Raw genomic sequence first — 15,511 nt, 5'->3', positions numbered from 1 at the left:
CCCCAGTGTTAGGACATTTACCGGATGAATTGAACGTACAGCTGGAATTCCTGTGAGGTTATTGTAGTAACGACAACAAAACAGAAACAGGCCGTGGCTCAAGGCCGCGTTCAAAGGATAGGTTAGGATGAGAGCCTCGTGGCTGCTCTCCGCTGAATATCAAAAAGAGAAACCTTTTTGATGTTGAAGAGGAAAAACAACAGCTCTTGCTTTCTGCTTGATGCATTGAAAAGTTAGAAAATTCTGTGTGTTTTGGCACAGATCTGTGGCTGATTAGGGAAAAGAATTCAATGTGATTGCAATCTGAGTCATTATTATTATTATTATTATTATTATTATTATTGAGATGAAATTTGCAGGAAGGACTCAAAAATGGACTCGTTTCCTTTCTTTCAGGTTCTCAGCTCCTCCAGGTCTGCCCCCAAGCCCAATGTCCTCTCTATGACCCTGAACACAGTTGAAGGGGCCGCTCCAGGCTCTGTTATCGGCTCAGTGCGTCCTGTTAATCAACACGAATCAGCTGTTCTGGAAGGACAGGTGACCTACCTGGTGGTGGGAGGGACCGACCAGGACGGCACTTTCATGGTGGACCGTCTAAAGGGCGACGTGTATCTGGTGCGAGAGCTGGACTACGAGAAGGGGTCGAGATACACCCTGCACATCGAGGTGTCTGACTTCTCTCAGGCGTTTCCCATCAGCCGACTGGTGAAGCTCGACATCAATGTACAGGATAGTAACGACCATGCCCCCGAGTTCTCCGAAGATCCCGTTACAGTTGTGATCCCAGAGAACGTGGAGCCGGGGGCTTCCATATACACGTTCCAGGCATTAGATCAGGTGGGAAAAATTATTTTAGAACTTATAAAATCTTTTTAGGGAGACAGAAATCAGCATCATGTTTATGCTTCTGCTGTGTAGGATGGCAGTGGGCCAAACAGTGACCTTCGTTATTCCATCGAGCACCGCTGGCCCGCCATGTCTGACCTCCTGATCCTGGACCCATCTAGTGGAGTTCTGTCACTGGGGCAGAAGTTGGATCATGAGACCACACCTTCCCTCTACCTCGTTGTGCGGGCCACAGACCAGGCGGTGGATCCCTCTAAGAGGCGATGGGGTTCCGTCACCACTCGGCTGTTTGTGACGGATGAAAACGACAACGCTCCAGTCTTTAGCTCTCCGTCTGCAGTCAGCGTCATGGAGGATCAATCTGTTGGGTAAATCACTGATTGTTTAACAAGGAAAATCCAGGAGTGTCTTGACACACAATAAGTCAAAAACTCCAGGTTCCAAGTAGAGATGTAATGGCCTTTAACTCAAATTTCCGTTCTGTTTGTGTTTTTGCTGGCAGGTTTGTGATTTTGTACGTGGTGGCGCGAGATAAAGACGAGGGAGAGAACGGCAGAGTATCGTACAAAATCCGAGCAGGCAACGGCGCTGGTCACTTTAGTCTGAATCCCAACACAGGTATGTTTATTTTTAAGGAGACACATTATTCAAAACTAGCTATTCACATCCTTTTGTGGATTTCTATTCTTTCTATTTCTGCCTCTATAAACACTCCAAATCACGTCAACACCCGTTCATCTGTTTTTTTTTGTCAGTGTTTGGTAATAGGACTTATGAGTTTAAAAGAAGCCATTAAAAAAATCCCTGGATATGATGTCACAAAAGGTGGATAGAACCACCTCTCACATGTGCAAGAGAGCTGATGTTGGACGAGCAGCGGCTCTACTCTGAGCCCCTCTCGGAAATTGGAGCCTGTCAGCTTATAGCAGCCTGAGTGGGGGATAGGTGGACATGGCCACCTACAGCGTGTTTTCCTAAAGTGACTAAGTCCTGAAACGGCTCATTCTGGAAGATCCTGAAAATGCGGAGAATAAAACTGCTGAAATCGCTTCGTGTGAGAGCGATTTAGTGCAAAGAACTTCATAAACAAGCTTTGTATTGATCATAGAACTTAGAGGGTGGCGCTGTGGTAGGCAACAACCCAACCAGGATGAGATCAAACCAAAAAAAAATGAACCTCTTAGTTTTTTCTTTCAATCTATCACTGACGTGAAACAGATTTTTGTTGGTGTTGATGACGGACATTCTATTTTTTGGAAGCTCACTATAAAAAAAACATCCTTCATCTGCATCATCTAAACTGCCTCATAAACCTCCTCACAAAAAGGATTGTTTAATGCCTCCGAGCGATAGATCACTTCGACAACAATTTCTTGTCTTTTTCTCGGCACATTTACTCATGGGAACCGGTCTTTATTTGGGCTGCAGGAATGTGGACCCCCCGTTAAAACTGAAGCGTAGTCTCTTCTTTACTGGAGCTGAGTGATGTAGGCGTGCTGAGCTCTGGCTCTGTTTGGATTCAGAACCATAAAAGTGACACTTAATGCAGCTTCCAGATGGAAGAAAGTCTTTACGTCATTACGTTCAAGTGTCTTGTGGGTTGATTTCACTCGCGGGTTTTCTCAGACTTTGTGGTGTTAAACTTTAGGTTAATAAGAGTTCCAATGTCAAATGAAGAAAACATGCCAAGTAGACTAGCTAATGTGGGGAGTGTCATTAGACTGATTACGGCGTATAAATAGCAAATTTATTCAGCCAACTTTCTGCCACTTTGCATGAGTTTATTTCTGGTTTTATTAATCTCTTGCAAGCCAAGGTTTCTTCAGTTTTTTTTGTTTGTTCTTCTGAAGCTGACGAATAATATTTTCTGTGTTTTATATGTTGTAAATGTTCTCTATTGGTGCATAAATTAACCAACCACGGAGTAAAATCCATTACTTTTATTTGAATAGTTCGATTTTCTGCTTGACTTTTGGTTGCTTTCCCCATCAATCACAATAAAATGAAATGTAAAACAGCCTCTATTTTCTTATGAATGCCGTATGACTGAAAATAGTTAGGCTAGTCCAGCCTATGAAATAGTAGAGTGCACGATTTGCATGCGTCTGCTTTTGACTCAAATGGCCAAGCTAGTGAGTCCCCACAGAGATGTCAGCGCCTCGGCCTCACAAAACAGTCAACACACAACGTATCTTTGGCTTTCTGTGGCGTTTATAAATTACATGTCTCTCAGGCAATGCAGTCACACTGAAAAGCAAAAACACACACGTGTTTTATTTTCCCTCTTACTTTGGCTGACCCTCCTAATAGTTTGTGTGATGACAAGGGCTGAGGGACGCAGACATAAAAGAAAGCACAGTTACTAGTCTGTGCAGTTCAGGTGCAATTCACAGATCCATGCAATTAGGTTTCAGGCATTCAAGAGTTATCATAATATTTTCTTTTTTCAGGTTCCCTCTCCATCCTTAAAGTTTTGGACCGGGAAGAGCAAGACGTCTTTAATCTAACAGTTGTAGCGGAGGATCATGGGATACCTCGGCTCTCCACCACTCAGGTACTGTGTGTGCAGGTGATTGATGTGAACGATGAAGCTCCAGTCTTCCAGCAGCAAGAGTTTGAGGCACAGGTGACGGAAAATCAAGAACCTGGAACCACAGTGCTGACTGTGGCTGCCACAGACCGGGATCAAGGTTAGTTCAAAGGGACATTTTGATTAAAATCTCATGTTCTTTACCTTTTTTAATACCACGATTAGTTGGCAAGTTAAGGGCAAGGATGTATTCAAGCTAGGTCACATAATCATGAAGGTGAAGCAGGTATAAGGACACCAAAGACTCAATTGTAGCTCATGATGCACCAAAAGTGTAGTTTTAAAGGTGTGGAACACTTGTTTAATCAACACTTTTGAAGTGGTCTCTAGTAGGAATGAATTCCTCGTAACCCCAAAATTCCACTATCTCCGCCCCGCTTTCCGCTGCCGCTCGCTTCTGAACTCAAATTATACTGTACCCGCTCTACAACGGCTCCGCTACAGAGACCTGAGGTGCGCAAACAGGCATGCACGGGATTTTCGAGATCTTGCGATACAGTCCGAGCAATAAACGCGGAAGTTAGATCCAAACACCCGTTGTATGGGAGAAGCATCGAAATGAACTGTTTAATCTGCCCATCATTTGTGTTGAGAGATCAGCAGTCTTTGGATCAATAAAGTGTGACTACTTTGACAGTAGAAACTGTATTTATGGCTTATTTTTGTACATTTAAATTTCAGCCGCCATTGATAGTTGTTAAAAGTTGTTAAACCTGTGCATATGAAACAAAAAACGCTTTTTGTTTATCAATTTAGTGTGAAATAACGGAAATTGTGCTTGCTCCCTTTCCTGTTGGGCGGTTGTGATTTCTGTCCATTGACTGTGGAGGTGCTCCGGCGTCCGGCAAAAATAGAATCGATCCTATTTTTGCCGGATGGCGGAACGGAGGGCGGCGCACTGCGCCGCACGGCCGCAGTAGTGGAACAACTCTGATTGACTACAACGGGACCGATTTTGCCGCGGAGTTTGTGCCGGAGCGGAGGTAGTGGAATTTTGGGGTAAGTTGTACCTGTGGGGGTGCAAAAACCACCTGTGCACCATTTCCAGGAAATTGAAGAGAGTGACATCACAACTGAGTTTCAGATGACAGGATTTGCAGTCTCATTTGACATCTTGCCTCTGATTGGCTAACAGCAATGCAACCCTACCCCTGACTCTGTTTGATCTGCAACGTTGTTTTATTTAGTCTTACTTAGTTCTGCCATGTTGTGGAGTTGCTAATGCTAACAGTTAGCTTATACTAGCCAAGACATTCTCTGCTGTTTCCTGGATGCTAACCCAACAACAGCATTCCCTGTTCTTAGTCCATGAATGTTAGGTGACAGTGTGATGTAGATCTGTCAGGATTTTCAAATCCTGGAGTTCCACTATCTATTTTCTATCAGAAGCTAATGTGGATGCTAAGGTGTTCATGTTGAGCTTGCCTCTAAAATTCAATTATAATCAGAAATAATAATAAAAAATGGTTTTTCAGTGATCCACACCTTTAATAAAAGAAAGAGGTTTGCTTTAGTGGGGTTTTGGGACGGATCACAGAAAACTACTACTCCCCCCTGGTCAATAATGGATCTTTTGCTTTTTCTTACTGGTTTTATTGCATATTGTTTAACTCCTAATGCAGGTTCTAACGGTCAGATAACATATGGAGGTGTGACGGAGGAAGGTTTCATCATTAATCCTGTGACAGGTGTCATCACCACCACAAAGGAACTTGATACAGAAACTCAGCATCACTACACACTCACTGGTATGACTAAGTTATGGCTGCTGCCTTTTTTTTTATATGTGGCAGCAGCCGTAACGGCTTATGATGAGTTATTTTAGTAAAACTTCCACCAGTTTGTATGGATTTTATGGGATTTGTTGAGTTAACACTTTTCATCTTTTAACAGTGTATGCCAGAGATGGAGGTCTGCCTCCTAATTTTGCCAAGGCGGTAGTCCGTGTGGACGTGCTGGACGTTAATGACAACGCTCCGGTCTTTGCCAAACTGTGGTACGGATTGAAAGTACCAGAAAACCAGGCGCCTGTTGAACTTTGTTTCCTTAAGGCCACAGATCCAGACTCGGGTCCGGGTGGAGAACTAGAGTACAGAATTACTGGTGAGAAGCACCTTTTGATGCTGAAAATTTTGCCAAATTGTTGAAGTAAACACCGCAAAGAAACAAATCTGATGGTGTTTTGAGATTAGCTTCATCTGGCACAGTGCAAAATGAGTCAAATGCTCCACAAGTTTGTATTTAGAAAAGTTGGTGGATTTTGACTGAAATCTTTTTCTGATGTCATCACAGCAGGGGACCCTGATGGAGATTTTCAACTCCACCCTGGCACAGGCGCCCTGTCCACCTCACGCAACCTCGATAGGGAGAAAAAAGCTGAATATAACCTGGACGTGGTGGCCATGGACAGAGGTAGCCCTGCTCTCAGCGCTACTGCAGCGGTACAAGTCAAAGTGCTGGACGTCAATGACAACAGCCCTGCCTTTACGAGGAGTAGTTACACGGCGGAGGTTTCTGAGGATGCTAAAGAGGGTTCTAAAGTCCTGGAGGCAAGTAAAAATGGAAAAAATGATTCAGAATGAAAGTGAAAAGGATGTTATTGACATAATCTCTCATTTCGTTTTCAGGTATCAGCTGTAGATGCTGATGAGGACTTTAATGGGAAGGTTCTGTACTATCTCAGCCCAGAGGCACACGGAGCATTCGCTGTGGATGGGAACACAGGTCGCATCACGACATCTGCCCCTCTGGATAGAGAAAAAATGGCGTCATACACCTTCCAGGTGTTTGCTGTTGACCTTTCACCTTCTGCCCCAAGGAACTCCTCAGCTCAGGTAAAAGCTGGCCTGAGTACATTTTTGATCAAGGTCTTCATTTGAGCCTTTTTCATATACCTCATATCTCTCTTACAGGTAAAGGTCACCGTCCTCGACATCAACGACAACGCTCCCCTCTTCATACAAGATCCGCTGATCATCGAAGTGTCCAGCAAGCGTTCCCCGCAGGTTTTGGCCACCATGAAAGCTGAGGATAAGGACTTTGGAGCCAACGGTTCTGTGTTTTATCGCTTTGCCACCCCTGTGAAGGGCTTCAGTATCAACTCCCTGACTGGGGAGATTCAGGCCACTGAACCCCTGAGAGATCTTACTCAGGCTCAGAGGACCCTGATAGTGGAGGCCATGGACCAGGGCAGCCCAGCGCAGTCCTCTCAGGGGGTGGTGGTGATTTACGTCAAGGAAGTGGAGTATTACGGCATCCGATTCTCTAGGAATGCCATAGATGTTAGCATCCAAGAAAACGCAGCAAAAGGTTGGATATTGCCATTAGTAATTAAATAAGGCAAAAGTTATGCTGATCCCGTGAAGTTAGCTCCAGATTTCCTGCCATAACACTTGAAGAATATTTTTCGTCTTTTTTTTTTTTTCTAATTCAAGGCACAGCTGTTGCTCAGGCTCAGGCGCAGCTTCCAGGTGGTACGGGTAAAGGGATTAGCTACAGCCTCTTCAGTGGAAACAGAAAGCACGCCTTCAGTATCAGTTCTGCAACGGGTAAAACAGAGTTGTTTTATGTTTCTTGAGCTTTAAATTCCGGTTTTTGGTGACGTATGCTTGCACAAAGATCCAAGTCCAAGAATCCCCTCAGCCTCATTCTCCTGCGCATCCCCCTTCAGGTGAAATTTGGGTGGAGAGTTCCAACGGACTCGACTTTGAGGACAACCCGAGACTCCGCCTCGTAGTAAAAGCTGAAACCGTGACCTCCACATCCTTCATGGCTTTCAACTTAGTCCTACAGGATGTGAACGACAACCTTCCTCGCTTCCAGCTGCAGAATTATGTGGCCTACATGAAAGAAGCACAAGGATATGAGATGCCAATCATACAGGTATCTAAATAATGAAGTCAGGCAGGCATTTGGGCCTTTGAGTGTTAGCGTGGAATGAAAACTAGTTCAAGTTTTCTTCATTTCTATCCCAGGTGGTGGCTGAGGATGTAGATCAAGGCCAGAATGGTCAGGTGACTTATTCCATCCAATCATCAGTCATGAGTGGCCTGTTCAAGATTGACCCAGTCACAGGAAGCATCACCACAGCAGCCATCATGGACCGGGAGATCTTCACACAAACCAAGTCAGAATTGAGCTGAACATTTAAAGAGCATACATTAGTAACATAATGCTACCTTTACATTACTTTATGGTCTTTCTCAATAATTAAAGAATAAAAGTTTACGGAATACAAGCGTAATAATAACCTTTTCTGCCTTCTTACAGGCTTGTAGTTACAGCGACTGATAGAGGAAGTCCACGACTGGCCGGTTCTGCCACTCTAACAGTGATAATCGTCGACCAGAATGACAACAGCCCTACTATTCCCTTGCCTCAGGAGATCCGCATCCCAGAAAGTAAAATTTAGTTTAACAAAAGAGTTTCAGCAGCGTTGATAACAGCTAACAGACTTATGGTTCTTGTTTCCTTCTGTCAGACACGCTGATAGGAACAGAAATCACCCTCGTGACAGGCAACGACGTTGATTCCAGTCCTGCCCTTTCCTACTCCTTGAAGCTTGATCCAACAGCTTTAGAGAAATTTGGGATTCATCGCTACAGTGGTGGCGTGTCTTTGACTGGTTCTTTAGACTTTGAGGAGAAGACGTGGTACACGGTGACTGTCAGAGCTACAGACAGCCAACACCAAACGGAGGCTAACATCACCATAGTGGTGGAGGATATTAACGACAATGCACCTGTGTTCACCCATGACCTCTATCAAGTAAGGCAGTCCACATCGTAAATCAAGATCATGTTCATTTATTTTCCTCCCTCACGTGTGTGTGTGTTGTCATTAAATCACACATCCACCTATAAAAACAGTTGCTTCACATGCATTAGTTGCTATGAATCACACACACCTGGGGATAAACGCAAAACTATTTGAATTTCTGACACGTTCACCTCTCACAAAGCTCTATATATGTATAAATTTGATTTATAAACCGTTTTGCTTGAGTGCACAACGTTAAGATTGCACTCGTGGACCTGACTGTAAAAACACATGCACATTCCCCGCTTGCACACACTGTGGGTGATAAAAAATTAACTGCCTAATTTTAACTGGGGAAAGGTTGTAAGGATGAGTCTATATAAACCGTCTCAGGAAATTACCTCAGCTTTAACATACACTCAAGAAAAACAGGAACAGTGTTGTAAAACGCAGTTTTCTTTGCTGACAGTTGACCTCCCGGCCATAGATTTGGGAATTTTATCTTAGTATTTATGAGTTTTTTTTTTCTTTTTGCGCTGGTAGTCATCTGTTATTTATTCACATGTTTACGCACCAGGTTACCCTGCCTGAGCAGACACCACCTGGAAGTGCAGTTATCACAGTGACAGCCACTGACAGGGACTCCGGAGATAACGGAAGGATCACCTACAGGGTCATGTCTTCCACACAGGAGGGGTTCTACATAGACCCCAGAAATGGTAAATATAGTCGTAGCTGCATTAGTTAAAATTTGATGTCAGATTTAATCCATTTTTAAAGAACTGATTTCCCTTTTGTTTCCAGGGACCTTGTTCATTAACCACCGAGCAGAGTTTGACCCCGAGCGACCATCAGTCAACATCGTTATCGAAGCTCGTGATGGAGGTGAACCTCCTCTCTCTTCCCTCACTACAATCCAAGTTCAAATCTCTGATATCAATGACAATGCCCCAGTATTTCACCAGTCAGAGTACAGGTTGGTCACTGTTCATTTAATGAAGCACTTTAGTGTGACCTCATCAGCTCACTCTCATACACCGTGATCTGTGCAGAGCGACTGTTTCAGAGGACGCCATCGCAGGTGCAACAATTCTGACTTTTGAGGCCTTCGACAGCGATCTTTCAAGAGACAACTGTGGCTTTGACTTTGCCATCGCCAGTGGGAATGAGGGAAACGCCTTCCAGATTGAAAGCAGTGTGCGCTTCTTGGAAGGGCGGGGCTTTCAAACTGTTGGAACTCTCCTGTTGGCTGAGGGGCTTGATTTTGAAACAAAGCCACTCTATAATCTCACAGTGGTGGTGTCGGACCGCGGCGTGCCCCAGAGGAGCTCCAGCGTTGCTGCAGTGATAAACATTGCTGATGTAAATGATAATCCTCCGGTGTTCAGCAGAACAGAGTACACCGTGTCCCTCAGTGAGGGAGCAGCCTCTGGTACTGAGATTATACGACTGACAGCAACAGGTAGGCCAGTATCGTTACATTTTTGTTACTGTTTTTCTAAAATTGCCTGTTTCTTTATTTTGTACCTTTGGTTTCTTTATTGCAGACTTTGACTCAACTCCCAATGCTGAAGTCCAGTACATCATCAGTTCTGGTGATGATGTGAACTTGTTCTCCATTGACCAGTGGACTGGAGCATTGCGGCTTCAGCAACAGCTAGATCGGGAACATCAATCCACACATACTGTAATTATTCAAGCTACCGATGGTCTTGGTCACTTTGCGCTTGCTCCAGTCATCGTTGAGGTTAAAGACGTAAACGACAACCATCCATTCTTCCCTGTGGAGGTCCTGACAGCTAGCATCCGGGAAAACCAGCCAGCAAACTCAGCCGTGACTGTTCTTCATGCCATTGACCATGACACGGGGGTGTTTGGCCAACTGAAATACTACATGGTCGAGAGGTCAGGAGCAGGAAAAGACAGCTTTGCTGTGGACCACAGTTCTGGAGAAATCAGAAGCAAAGTTCCTTTTGACTTTGAAAAGATCAACTCTTTCAATTTTGAAGCGCTGGCTGTAGATTCGGGGAATCATTCCGCTACTGTAACTGTACAGGTCTTTGTCACCGGTGAGGATGAGTATGATCCACTTTTCACATCTGCTGATTTTACTTTTGAAGTTCCAGAGGGAGCCAAGAAAGGCCAGATCATCGGCCAGGTTCAAGCAAACGATGAGGATGGAGGTGTGGACGGGATAGTTCTCTACTCTCTAACTTCCAATTCACCATATTTTGACGTCAACAAAACAACTGGTGTGATTTTTCTGAAGTTGGACAATTCAGGCAGTCGTAGTGCCAGTGGATCAGGTCGGACGAAACGAGAAACTAGGGTAATGACCCTAGATGTCAAAGCACACAGTCCACTTGATACATCTCGCTCTGCAACAGCCCAGATCTCCATTGATGTCACAAACACCAACTTCGGCCTGGCGGCTGACGTGAACATCCTGCTCATCAGCATCATAGCTGTGTCACTTGGCTTCATCATATTGCTTGTTGTCATGGCTGTGGTAGTGTTTGTTGTCAAGTCACGAAGGAGGAAGAAAGGCCAGGATGCTGGAAATAGAACTCTCGCATCAGGAAATGCTTTGAAGAAACTGGATGAAACAGGACCGGGAGGAGACAGTATTTACCACCAGACTTTGCCAGGTTATGTTGGTGATCAGGGTGGGCCTGGCGGTGGGTCTTACACTAGGGGGGGTTCTTTGGATCCCTCTCACTCTAGTGGAAGAGGTTCAGCGGAGGCAGCAGAGGATGATGAGATTAGAATGATTAACGAGTACCCCCGTGTTGCCTCTATTACCTCGTCTATGCAGGAACACATCTCAGCCAGAGGACCAGACTCTGGAATCCAGCAAGATGCAGATCAGCTTTCCGATATTTCCTGTGAGCCCGCTGCTTTGGAAGGCAGCACCTGGTTCAAAGGAAAGAAACTGGGAGGCAGTCTGAGTGGGACTTTACTTTCTGGTCAGCTTCCAGTTTATCGGGATGAAGGAAGTAGTTACCTAGGAGTTGGCCGTGGTTTGAACATTTCCCTTCCCAAGGATTACGCGTTCCCAGAAGATGGTAAACCTTCAGTGGATGGTTCCCTCACTGCTATTGTTGCAAGTGATGAGGAGCTTCGTGGGAGCTATAACTGGGACTACCTTCTCAACTGGTGCCCTCAGTTCCAACCCCTTGCTAATGTCTTCACTGAGATTGCGAGGTTGAAAGATGAAACTGCTCAACAGAGTCAGAACCCCCGTCAGCCCTTCCAGCCCAAGCCCAAAGTGGATCCCAAACCAAGAATTGACCCTCCACCACTCATCACATGCGTGGCTCACCCAGGGGCCATGTCAGTTCCCCCTAAAGTCCCTGTGATTGGGCGGACATTCCCCCATTTATCCTCACTCCGAAGGTCCCCAATAAGTCATGAGGGATCTATTTCATCAGCAGCAATGTCTCCGAGCTTTTCGCCATCATTGTCCCCTTTGGCGGCTCGATCTCCAGCTGTTTCTCCATTTGGAGTCAACCAAGGACCCTCAGCATCTATGATCAGCACAAGGGAGCCCTCGCTTGACCGGAGTCCTGATCACGAGATGAGAATATGATTGGGAAGGGAAAATTAAAACCATAAGGAATTTTATGTAGACTTCCTGAAAAAAGCACTACATACCACACTTCATAGGATTTCAGAGAACTTCTTAAAAACGAAGGCTTTATAAACAACCAGCTCTACATTTGTTTTCAAGGATCTAACCAAGTTACTTTGGGGGCTATAAAACACCCACAAAGTAACAAACGATCATCCTCTGAAATACTCGTAGTTCTTCTTCGGATGGTTGGCGGCGTTGACGGAATACTCAGATGTGGAAGCATGGCTGGTTTGATAGGACCAGCCAAACCCTTACATTTTGAAATTGACGCAGGTCTCTGTGAACTGGTCAGTCATGATGGGAACCAACCTCTTCGTGAGAGTGTGCACTCACCATGCCCTGCAGTCAGATATCTCTTAGTTTGTAGATAGTTGTATAGTTTTCATGTTACCTTGCTGGCTGGCCAGAGATCTAAGGACCTTGTCCCTCTCTTGTGTTTGTGGACATTTTTTACACTCCAGTATTGAACACGTGGCTGCTTCTGAAATGGCCTCTGGACACGAGCAAACGAACAATGTGCTTTCACTAGAACTCTTTGAAATGCCAAGGCATCCCAAAGAGGGACAAGCAATGGAGATGATTGTTTTCCTCTCCGATTCAAAGTGTCACTTCCTATAATTTGACTTTTATTTTTATATTTTTATAAAAATATATGATTTCAGGTTTGTTATTCCACATGGAGAGGTTTTTGTTTCTGTGTATTTGCATGTATGTATATTTGTGTGTATCTCTTATGTTTTTAGAGACTTATGTCGAGTGTGAGTGGGAGAAGTTTGTTTTTGTAGAATTATTTATATGAAAAGAAAATGTTCCGCCACAATTTAACATTAAGAAATTGAGCACAGGTCAGTTTATGCTGGTGTTTTGAATTGTTTTCTTTTTTTTTCTTGTCAAATCATCGATCATTTGAAATCCAGAATGGACACTAAATGTTATTTTCATGCACAAAGATATGTTCCCGTTGTGATTCAGGGACTCTAATTTGCAGGTCACCTTTGTGTCTTTGAGGAAAAAGTGCTTCCTGAGCTTGATTACACCATTCATTAACTTAGATGCATTTAACTGTGAAATTGATCATCTCAGCTCAGTGGAAATAACATGCTATGACAAAGCTGAGATTCTCACAGGAAAAAGTGGATTAACTTGTGGAAAATGTAGCGTATGAGCCAAACAGATGGGAATCAAAAGCCTCTGTGCATGAGTCCTCGTGAAAGTACAAGAAACCAGTGCAGTATTTATGACCCATGTTTTTTATTTCTGAGTCTTTTTGAACTTTGTCAGCCACATGATGAGGTATTTTTTCAAGGTTTTACATATTTAACGTATCTGCACCTTTGTTTTTTTTTTTTTTTTTGTACCACTCATAGTCAGAGTTTTCAGCCAATGGGCTTGAAAAGTGCTATTGTCATTCTTTTCATGTGCATTAGTCAATCTGGGCTGCTCTGAATAATTTAGGGTAGGTGCAGTGTCAGGATGACTCATGCAAAGCCGACACTGATATATCCCAAAGCAACACATGCTGAGAATCTTAGCAGCACAAAATACTTTAGTATTATTCATAAACACTTCTGTGTAGCATAGCTTCAATTTGAAATTCAATGCCAGTGATTTATCAAAGGAAAAAATGGCCAAAATACGTGAAACGAAATGAACAAAGAAAACAAGCTGTACATGTATTCAAAGCAAAAAATAAATTCCTACTGATCGTTTTTGACAAATCAGACTCTGTTTGTTTGTTTATAGGTTTAGAAGTTACAATCCTTGATACATCAGTGCAACAACTGAGTGATGATGCTAACTGGATTTTGAAAAGTAGACACTGTAGCTTCAGAACGCATTTAGGCTTGAGTCCAGCCAGCGATCAAACTCACCTCTGAATCACTGAAATATACCATTCCATACCAGCCCACGAGGACTCGGGCCGTGACATTAGTGAAGTTTTGCCAATGATTCACCATCAGTGTGTCCCAGTGTTATTTGCCCTTTATCACAAGACACTCTCAGTGTGTTTACATGCGCATCGGAAAACTGAACTTCTGCCCTAAATAGACTCACATAGTTGATTTGGATATAAATTTGTTAGCCTTGCTGAAGGCGAAGCGAAGCACCCAGATAATGTGGTAGGAACCCAGCTTCATCTGCATGTAAACGGGTCAGTCGGGCTGATACCGGTAACTTCCAGAAATGACGAGGCCACAGAAGCAGCCTTCTGATGATATTATTGCCACAAACTAACATGCTTAACGCCATCAAACATTACAATATGTACCAAATAAGCTGTGCCGCAGCGTTGTTGCCCATTCCTTAAGCCATTGTGCATATTTTTAACTTAATCTGCTTCACTTTCGCCAGTGGGTGTTTCTCAATATCAAGGTGCCTTGCCTTGCGAGGGGATGTCTTGCGAGGCCAGGTGCCTTACTTACAAGGACACTGTCCTTCCTTGGTCAAAGAAATGATTAGATGGAACAGACTTGCATCACGTATCCACAGCGGTCACGTAACGTCACGGGAGATAATGTTATATTTTATACGTATAAGTTTACTTTTTAAATTGTCTATATATTTGTTAAATGAAACATATAGTGAGTTACTACCCGCTAGTATTCTGAGAAATGTTTGACCAAGGCTCTTGTGTATCTTTGCTTAGCTAGCTAAACAGCTAACATAGATCACGCGCCTCGGTATAGCATGAACATTGGAACACGTCTTGGTGGTTCCTGCTGACGTATCTCCTAGTCAACCGGGGCAGGGTCAAGACATCAAGGCAAGGTTCCTTAGCATTGAGAAACACCCAGTGTTTGTTTACTATGTGTTGCTATAAGTTAACCAGGAAAATGCCAACATGAAAGGATGCGTGTCGCCTCCTACCGTACCGGAGTGGAACAAACTTAATTTGAAACTTGGGTTTTCTAACGTACATGTAAACTAGGATGAAGGCTTCAAATTTATTACTTTAGATAGATCTAGATTAACTTAGATGCACGTGTAAATGCACTGACTGAGCTGAGGCAGGCCCCTGACTGACTGATCAGATCTAGGTGTGTGTCCTCTGGTTCTTAGGTGGTCAATTAGCAGCCCGCTAGGTCTTCTTTAGTTCCAGCCACAGCCAGTGGCTGCTTTGTCCTTCAACACCTGACGGCTCCCTAATTGCCCTCCTCAGGGTATTACTTCTTACCCCTTCTTTCCACCGGAGCCGTCAGCAGCACATTACTGCAGCAGCACGTCATAGCTGCTGATAGGAACCACTGTGGTCAACAGAACCTTTTCCACCGGAGCCGTCAGCAGCGGGAGTCAGCCGCATCTCAGGAGCAGCATGTTGCGGCCCTTACGCGCCGGTTCTATTTTCTACGCGCGACGCCTCTGAAACGGGTCAAGTTCGACATTTTTGGGGAAGGAAAGACAGGAAATCGGACGCGGAAACGGAGCGAAGCTCCCCAAATTTTCAGAATAAAGAAACGTACTGCCTTCCGGCTGGTTTACTTTAAAAAAAGTTACTAACTGTGCGGCCCCGTGAGAAGTTATCACCTAGCTAGCGGTTTCCTTTGTTTTTCAGGTCCGTATTGGCGATTATAAAACGGACAACATAAAACACAAACCTTTTGGAGCCATGTTGTAGTTTTCTCCTGCTTGTTGTGTTTACTGATGAAGTCACTCGTGTGACTTCGTGCACTGTCGGTGACAGC

At 44.2% G+C, this 15,511-nt stretch overlaps 1 protein-coding gene across 1 annotated transcript in view; it reads left to right on the top strand.

Annotated features, from left to right (window-relative positions):
- The window catches only part of dchs1b (dachsous cadherin-related 1b), a 117,057-nt gene extending 105,106 nt beyond the window's left edge, over window positions 1-11,951 (top strand). The window contains exons 12-29 of the mRNA XM_015961641.3: window positions 397-837; window positions 919-1,214; window positions 1,349-1,464; window positions 3,297-3,536; window positions 5,059-5,184; window positions 5,330-5,539; window positions 5,729-5,985; window positions 6,064-6,270; window positions 6,349-6,745; window positions 6,871-6,984; window positions 7,107-7,318; window positions 7,411-7,562; window positions 7,706-7,836; window positions 7,917-8,203; window positions 8,772-8,913; window positions 8,999-9,170; window positions 9,247-9,656; window positions 9,742-11,951. Of these exons, the coding sequence (XP_015817127.3) occupies window positions 397-837; window positions 919-1,214; window positions 1,349-1,464; window positions 3,297-3,536; window positions 5,059-5,184; window positions 5,330-5,539; window positions 5,729-5,985; window positions 6,064-6,270; window positions 6,349-6,745; window positions 6,871-6,984; window positions 7,107-7,318; window positions 7,411-7,562; window positions 7,706-7,836; window positions 7,917-8,203; window positions 8,772-8,913; window positions 8,999-9,170; window positions 9,247-9,656; window positions 9,742-11,783 (5,952 nt within the window). The 3' untranslated portion in view covers window positions 11,784-11,951. The remainder of the gene's footprint in view (window positions 1-396; window positions 838-918; window positions 1,215-1,348; window positions 1,465-3,296; window positions 3,537-5,058; window positions 5,185-5,329; window positions 5,540-5,728; window positions 5,986-6,063; window positions 6,271-6,348; window positions 6,746-6,870; window positions 6,985-7,106; window positions 7,319-7,410; window positions 7,563-7,705; window positions 7,837-7,916; window positions 8,204-8,771; window positions 8,914-8,998; window positions 9,171-9,246; window positions 9,657-9,741) is intronic.
- Window positions 11,952-15,511: the final 3,560 nt, after the last annotated feature.

The sequence above is a fragment of the Nothobranchius furzeri genome, chromosome 10, assembly GCF_043380555.1.
Source record: "Nothobranchius furzeri strain GRZ-AD chromosome 10, NfurGRZ-RIMD1, whole genome shotgun sequence".
Lineage (NCBI taxonomy): Eukaryota > Metazoa > Chordata > Actinopteri > Cyprinodontiformes > Nothobranchiidae > Nothobranchius > Nothobranchius furzeri.
The sequence above is the reverse complement of the archived record's forward strand: the minus strand, read 5'-3'. Positions and strand labels throughout refer to the sequence as shown.